This window comes from Capra hircus, chromosome 5, assembly GCF_001704415.2.
Source record: "Capra hircus breed San Clemente chromosome 5, ASM170441v1, whole genome shotgun sequence".
Classification (NCBI taxonomy): domain Eukaryota; kingdom Metazoa; phylum Chordata; class Mammalia; order Artiodactyla; family Bovidae; genus Capra; species Capra hircus.
Genome location: NC_030812.1, coordinates 100,002,255 through 100,010,714, shown reverse-complemented (window position 1 = coordinate 100,010,714; position 8,460 = coordinate 100,002,255). Strand labels below are relative to the sequence as shown.

Genomic DNA, 8,460 nt, shown 5'->3' with positions numbered 1-8,460 from the left:
GAAGCCAGCCACTGTGTCACGAGGACATTTAAGTAGCGCTGTGGAGATACCTGCTGTTGTTTAGTTGCTAAGTCCTGTCCGACTCCTTTGAAACCCCGTGGACTGTAGCCTGGCAGGCTCCTCTGTCTACGGGATTCTCCAGGCAAGAATATTGGAGTGGGTTGCCATTTCCTTCTCCAGGGGATCTTCCTGACCCAGGGATCGAATCTGCATCTTCTGCACTGGCAGGTGGGTTCTTTACAACAGAGCCACCAGAGAAACCCATGGAGAGACCTACATGGTGAAAAACTGAGACCCCACCACCACCTACAGGTGCCCACTTGCAGCCACGTGTGTGCCCCCTGGGAAGCACATTCTGTGGCCTCAGTCGTGTCTAGAGATGACTGCGATCCTGGCTGACAGCTTGGCTGCAACCTCATGAGATATCCTGAGCCACCAACACACAAGTGACTCCTGAATACCTGACCCAGAGAAATGGGGACATCATAAATACTCACTGTTACTTTAAGCCTGCAAAGTAGTAGGGAAATTTGTGATACAGCAGTAGATAATACTATCTGTGATACTGCTGCTTATGAGAATCTCTATAGGGACTTCCCTGATGGTCTAGTGGTGCAGACTCCATGCTTCCAAAGGAGGGGGTGCAGGTTCAGTCCCTGGTCAGGGAATTAGATTCCATATACCACGACTCAAAGTTCACATGCCACAACCAAACATCTCACATGCTACAAAGAAGACTCAGCACAGCCAAATAAATAAATAAGCAAAAATAATTTTTTTTCTCTAAAGAGAACTTCTATATTCTGTTTTTTAAAATCTTTCCGCCAGTATTATTGAACATAATTGATATATAATATTGCATAAATTTAAGTGTACAAGGTAATGACTTGATATATGTTGCAGAATGATTACCAAATTAACTAAGTGGCCGCCTGATGCAGAGAGCGGATTCATTTGAAAAGACCCTGATGCTGGGAAAGATTGTGGGCAGGAGGAGAAGGGGACGACAGAGGATGAGATGGTTGGATGGCATTACCGACACAACGGACATGGGTTTGGGTGGACTCCGGGAGTTGGTGATGGACAGGGAGGCCTGGCGTACTGTGGTTCATGGGGTCACAAAGAGTCGGACACGACTGAGCGACTGAACTGAACTGAACACATCCATCACCTCACATAGTTACACTTCTTTGTGTGCGATAAGAAATTTTAAGATCTACTCTTAGAAAATCTCAGGTACACAATATAGTACAAACTATAACTATCATGCTATACTTGACCTTCCCAGAATTTATTAGTCTCATAATCGCAGGTTTGCCCAGGAATTCCCTGATGGTTAGAACTCTGTGCTTTCACTGCCAAAGGCCTGGATTCCATCCTGTGTCAGGGAACTTAGATCCAACAAGCCACTAGGCTCAGCAAAAAAAAAAAAACACTGTGAAAATTTGTACTCTCTGACAACTTTTACTTCTGCCCCTGGTAACCACTAACCTGCTCTCTTTCTATGAGTTCAGTTTTTCTAGAGTCCACATGTTAGTGAGATCATATAGTAGCTGTCTTTGTCTGACTTATTGTAAATAGCAAAATGCCTCCAAGTTTCATCTATGTTGTTGCAAAGGGCAGGATTTCTTCTTTTTCATGGCTATGTAACATTCTATTGTGTATATAGATACCACAGTATACCACATCTTCTTTATCCACTCATCTGCTGGCGTATACTTAGACTATTTTTGTGTCTTGGCTATTGTAAACAATACCACAAGGAACATGCAAGTGATTTCATTTCCTTCAGGTGTATAAGGATGTCTTTGGCCCTTAGGATCTTTTGTTGTTCCATACAAAATTTAGGATTTTTTAAAAATTTCTGTAAAAATGCCTTTGAAATCTTGATAGGGATTGCATTGAATTTATAGATGGCTTTGCATAGTAGGGATGTTTTTTAACAATACTAACTCTTCCAATCCATGACCATGGGATATCTTTCCATTTATTTGTGTCTTCTTCAATCTGTTTCATCAGTGCCTTATAGATTTCCATGTACCAAGATCTTTCACATCCTTGGTTAAATTATTTCATATCCTTGGTTAAATTAATTCCTAAGTATTTTATTGTTTTTGATGTTATTGCAAATGGAATTGTTTCCTTTAATTCCTTTCCAGGTGATTTGCTGTTAGCGTATAGAAATATACAAAAATATCTAAATATATCTCAATTCTAATGGTGCTTACTCTTTAGTGGGTCATCAGTGCCTATTCATGAAACAGTATGTACACAAGAATTCATTCTATCCATCTCCAAGTCACAGGAAGTTGTATCATCCCTGTCGCTAAAAGGATACAGGGTGGAATCATTTGGTAATGACAATTTTGAGGAATAAGTCTGAACACTCTGAGCTGATTCTGATATCTTCTTGAAATCTGTAAGCAGGGAGGGAGACCCTGAAATTAAAAAATAGGTTAGAATAATAGTTTTCTTAATGCCAGGAACATTTTAAAACATCATTTGGAAGACCACTGAACTACTTGCAAGAGACTACAAATTGGTCACCTACATTCCTTCAGTAAGATGACATGCCTCAAAAAGGAAAAGAAGGATATCTGCAATTCAGTGTAACCAATATGTATTGTAACAACAGTAATGATGATGATTAAATCTAATTATGGAGCCCACCTATATCTTGAGCTTTCCTGGTGGCTCAGTGGTAAAAAATCTGCTGGCCAAGCAGGGAATGCAGGTTTGATCCCTGGGTTGGGAAGATCCCCTGGAGATGGATATGGCAACCCACCCCAGTATTCTTGTCTGGAAAATCCCATGGACAGAGGAGCATGGCGGGCTACAGTACATGGGATCACAAAAGAGTTGACCATCACCTTTATCTTAGATCAGTTTATCCATTCCCTTCCCCTCTTATTTGCCACAAAGACATTGTCTTGCTCTCACATTTTAAAAAGATAAGTCAATGACTAAATCTCAATATAAATGGCAAAGTGATGGTGAGAAGAGCACATATTAAAACAATCAGGAGAGAACTTTGAAGAAAGATGCTTCTTTTTGCATCAGAATCTGTCCATTGCAGTAACTTACTGAAATGATACAGTAGAGTTCCAGTGCATACAAGTTCATCCACAGAGGGGGATATCTTGGCCAGTGAGCTTCTTTCCCCTGGGGGTAGTTGACAAAATTCCTCCAGCAGTAATCATACTCTAAGGAAACACAAATCTTGGTTCATTTAACACATAGAACAGAAAGTTGAATCCAACTTAAAAATATACCGTATAGAAATCCCTCTGGCCTATTTTCTGCTGGGGAAGGGCTAGATTCTTCCAGCATCCCTAAAAAGAAGTGGAGTGGGTAGCCATTCCTTTCTCCAGGGGAATCTTCCTGACTCAGGGGTAGAAGCTGGGTCTCCTGCTTTGCAGACAGATTCTTTACCTTTTGAGCCACCAGGGACATTTCCCAAAAGGATTATTGTAAGATGGTACAGAGGGGGCTTTGCTCGTGGCTCAGTGGTAAAGAATCCACTTGCCAATGCAGCAGATATGGTTCAGTCCCTGATCCGAAAGCCACAACTGTTGAGCCTGCGCTCTAGAGCCCGGGAGGCACGACTACTGAAGGCTGAGCACCCTAGAGACCTTGCCCAGCAACAAGAGAAGCCACCACAGTGAGAAGCCAGAGCACCACCAGTGGAGAAGAGCTCACGCAGTGACGGAGACCCAGCACAGCCAAAAATAAATAAATTAATTAACAAAATAAATAAGGAGCAAGGAAAAGAGCCATCTCTTTGATGCTTTCTTTGCTATGAATTTCAGAAGTGGGCTTTTATTCTACTTTGGACTTTCACTTCTGAGACTTCCAGGCTGGGATAATCCAGGCTCCTGGCCTAGAAACATACCACCACCACCACAGCCTCTTATAAACACCTAAGATTCTTGGTTTGTTGTTTTCACCTGGGTCTCTCATGACCTGGATAGTCACACCGCTGTGAAACAGGTCTTTGAGTCCTTGCCGGTTTTGTGGATCCGTGTGCTGGAAAAGCCGTGCTATGTAAATAACTAGGGTCACATTAGGATGCTGATTCAAAAATTCTCTAATGGCCTTGGAGCATTCCCAGCAGGGACTCCAAGACAAGTACCAGAAGATGGAGCAGCTGATGGATGGGTGAAAATGTCTTTCTGAAGCAATTTTTTCTATAAAATTGCGTTCAACATGCTTGGTGGTGTTTTTGCCCGAGTGTCGCCAGACGTCCCGGCTGTTGCCCCACTGGATTTCATAGAGCAGATAGGCCTCTTTACAGAAGTTTCTGGGGTCAAAGGAGAATTCAAATTCCAAGGGTTCAATTCTTCTCCTGAAATATAAAAAGCACCCCCCCCCATGTCGTCATGTCATCATTTGACAGAAGGCAAAAGGAGAAGAGGGTGGCAGAGGATGAGATGGTTAGATAGCATCACCGACTCAATGGACACTAATTTGAGCAAACTCTGGGAGAGAATGAAGGACAGGGAAGCCTGGCATGCTGTCATCCATGGGGTCGCAAAGAGTCCGACACGACTTAGTGACTGAACAACAATAACTTCTTCTCCAGAAATAATTTCTCCTTTTCTATCAGGCAAACCTAAAGCATGACGTCTCAGGAATTTTTTTTTCTATTCTATATCTCAAAGTTATCTGGGGAGGTCTGTTTGGATTATCAGAGTTTCTCTCACAAACAGGGAAGAGGTTTTTCCCAACTCATGTTCTTGGGTTACCACTCTATACCGCTGTTTGGTAGTCTTGAATTCAGGTGTAAATATGTCTCTGTGTCTCTTTTAAAGTTTTCTTATTATATTCTAATCTTATTTATTTTGGCCTCACAGCTTGCAGAATCTTAGTTCCCCCCACTAGGGACTGAACCTGGGCCCTTGGCAGTGAAAGCACCGAGTCCTAGCCACTGGACTGCCGGGGAAGTCCCTCTGAACTTTCCGTCTCACACTTAGAGGTGACCTGTCCCATTAAATCTTCATTATTCCTCAGTGGAATAGTTTTTTCTTTTTTTTTTCAGGTGTGGAATCCTCAAGTTGCCAACAGGAGTCAATTACCAACTCTGAGAAGAAAGTAATTTAGCCTCGGGATTCTTCCACATTCAATTCTGTGTTTACTAATTCCTCAGAAGAAAGAAATTAAAATTTCTCTCGAGGACATCTTTAGACATAACATTCTCTGTGGGTCAAAGTTATGACTCAGGGAAAATTCAGAATTATGCCAAGGACTCTGCAATATGGTTGAGTCATAAGTTTATTACATTCTCACATTCTCCACTCATTCCTAAAGGATCACTTAATTTATTTTATAGAGTAATCCTTCCACCTGTCAAGAGATAATATGTTCCCTGACAAATCTCTCTGTTCCAGATTTAGGGATGAGGGCAGCGGGGAGGAAGCTTTGAGAGGGTGAGATGAACGGTGGGAATAACATGGAAGTGTGTATACTACCATAAGTAAAATAGATAGCCAAAGGGAATTTGCTGTATGACTCAGGGAACGCAAACCAGGGCACTTTAACAACCTAGAGGAGTGGGATGGGGTGGGAGGCAGGAGGGAGGTTCAAGAGGGAAAGGACACATGTACATCTATAGCTAATTCATGTTGATGTGTGGCAGAAATGAAACAATAATTGTAAAGCAATCATCAATCAGTTAAAAATAAATGCAGTTTTTAAATAGCTCTGGGGAATTGCCTGGCAGTCCAGCGGTTAGGACTCCGCTGTTTCATTGCTGGGGGACCTGGGTTCAATCCTTGATTGGGAAACTAAGATCTCCCTAACTATGTGGCATGGTAACATTAAAAAAAAATTTTTAAAGGTCTAGAAAATGGGCATAGGGTTTAAAATAGGAAGATCAAAGTGACAAACCAGTTTGCTGAAGTTTTCACTAATTTCTATGAAAACTTGTGATTTAAAGGAAGAAAAACAATAGTAAGAGAATAACAAAGGAGAGCTGGAAGATAGTTTTTTTCAACTGAAACCAAAAGGCACAGGAGGGAAGACACAAGAAGAAATAGTAAGCATGAAGAATGGAGTTACAAAAACAAAGAATGGAGCATCAGAAAAGAGGAAAGGAGCAATAACGAAATTGCAGTCCTCCCCCTCCTACATGCTCATCTATTCTGGGTTGAATTAAATGTGCACTGTGATAGTAGAGTTCTTACCTCAATGTGGGATCTCCCGCTGGAGGACCTGTTGACCAAGAGATGATCATGTCAAGTGACACCCATGTACAAATCGAACCACTAAGAAAAAAGGCCCTATTCTTCTAAATCCACAAATCATATCAGAAAATGCACTTGGAAGAGTCTCTCTTGAGATTTCGCTGGTGGACCAGTGGTTAAAACTCCCTGCTTGCACTGCAGGGGCAGGAGTGCAATCTCTGCTTTCGAATCTAAGACCCGGCATACTTCATGGTGTGGCCAAAATCAAAAGCCAACACACGCAAAAAGGCATCAAGTGCCAAGTAATGTGTCTAAAGCACTGTTTTAGTCTTCTCCATGTTATTCACAGGGCTTCCCAGGTGGCTCAGTGGTAAAGAATCCGCCTGCTATTGCGGGAATCACAGGAGACTCAAGTTTGATCCCTGGGTCTGGAAGATCCCCTGGAGGAGGAAATGGCAACCCACTCCAGTATTCTTGCCTGAGAAATCCCATGGAAAGAAGAGCCTGGTGGGCTACAGTCCACGGGGCTGCAAAAAGTCAGACACAACTGAACATGCACGCATACTATTCACAAATTCTCCAAATATTTTGTCTTATTAAAAAAAATACACAGTAAACTATTAAAAACCATAATGGAAAAGAAAAAAAGTCTAAAATTAAAAAAAATCAACCTCAATTTCCTTAGCTGGGCATTCAAGGCTCTCAGCAATATGTCTTCAAATTTGTTTTTGAGGGTGGGGAGAAGGATACATTTGGGAGACTGGAATTGACATATACACATGACTACATATAAAATAGACAGTAAGGATCTACACTGCGTAGCACAGGGAACTCTACTCAATGCTCTGTAATGACCTATACAAGGAGCGCACACACGTGTACATATAACTTCCACTTTGCTGTACACTTGAAACTAATACAACATTGTAAAGCAACTATAGTCCAATTAAAAAAAAAAAGCAAATTTGCTTTCTAATCACATTGCTGATTGCTTCCAAAAACTCTTCTGTCGCCTAATCAATTCATTCATTATAGTCCACAAACAGTCTTTGGAAAATTCTCTTAAACTCCTGGTGTCAGTCAAACGGGAATCTCCTTCTCTTTGCCAACCAAAATTCTGCCCTTTCAAGACCAAGTTCAAAACCCACCTCATCTGAAAATCATTTCCTTCTACCACCTGGTGTTCCTCCTTCCCCACGAATTTTTCTAACAGTAATGGAACCTTAAATAAGCCATTAACATGCCCTGGTGCTAGAACTTCAGCTGTCTTAAATTTCATCTAGGAGTTATATTTTTTTAACTTAAGTTTTTTATTATGGTGAAACAAGCATTGCTTCAGTGTCATCTGATCAAAGTCATTTACAGTATGAACAGGTGGTATTAATGATCACAACACCACCAATAAGAAGAACTGCTGTTTAACAATAATATGAAGATATTAATAAATAGGAAAGTTGGAAAATGTTCATGAATACGAGCATGAACCAGACACATACGCACACACATAAAGGCAAGCACACACAGAGTTTTGGAGTTTTTCAAGAATATGGAGATTTCGGGCCCCCAACCATTTACCTCTGTCAGAAGCCATGGTGCTCTGTCTCTGGACTTTTTCCTCTGGACTTATATTGTGCTAATTGCTGCTGCCAGCAACCTGCCCAAACATAGTTTCTGCAGGTGTGACCACTGCCACCTGTTTGATCAGAGGATGACTCATTCCTGAGTCTCAGGCAGATACTAGGTATCTAGACCGTACAGAGATCAAACTGCTGCTGCTGCTAAGTCACTTCACAGAGATCAAACTAGTTAATCCTAAAAGAAACCAACTCTGACTTTGGCTGGAGCTCCAATACTTTGGGCACCTGATGTGAAGAGCCAACTCAATGGAAAAGACTTTGATGCTGGGAAAGGTTGAAGGCAAAGGGAAAAGGGGGTGGCAGAGGATGAGATGGTTAGATAGCATCACCACTCAATGGAGAAACTCTGGGAGATGGTGAAGGACAGGAAAGCCTGGCATGCTGCAGTCCCTGGGGTCACAAAGAGTCGGACACGGCTTAGTGACTGAACAACGACCACAACAGACTGTACAGATAGGGAGCAGATGAAGAGCGCAGTTGGTGGGGTTGATAGAAAGCTTATGGTGCAGGTAATTAATCTTGTAGCCTAATTCACTGAGAATGAATGTAGGGATATCTCCCTTTAAAGTTAAAACAAGACTGACACATTGCTGTTTACTGGAGAGAAGAGAGGAAGAAGAAAGGGAGGAGCGAATTGGCCT

At 41.8% G+C, this 8,460-nt stretch overlaps 1 protein-coding gene across 1 annotated transcript; it reads right to left on the bottom strand.

Annotated features, from left to right (window-relative positions):
• Nucleotides 1,271-7,853, bottom strand: APOBEC1 (apolipoprotein B mRNA editing enzyme catalytic subunit 1). The gene is made up of 5 exons (XM_018048507.1): nucleotides 7,758-7,853; nucleotides 6,183-6,210; nucleotides 3,948-4,345; nucleotides 3,085-3,203; nucleotides 1,271-2,438 (listed from the first exon to the last, which is right to left on the bottom strand). Exons 1-5 carry the CDS (start codon nucleotides 7,771-7,773, stop codon nucleotides 2,280-2,282), a joined length of 720 nt encoding a protein of 239 aa, XP_017903996.1. The 5' UTR covers nucleotides 7,774-7,853; the 3' UTR covers nucleotides 1,271-2,279.

What these genes read in the sequence shown, in the direction of transcription:
- APOBEC1 (XM_018048507.1), bottom strand. An exon ending in GCGGGAGATCCCACATTGAG is followed by an intron (nt 4,346 to 6,182) that starts GTAAGAACTCTA and finishes TTTATATTTCAG; the next exon opens with GAGAAGAATTGAACCCTTGG. An exon ending in AACTCTACTGTATCATTTCA is followed by an intron (nt 2,439 to 3,084) that starts GTAAGTTACTGC and finishes TTTTAATTTCAG; the next exon opens with GGTCTCCCTCCCTGCTTACA.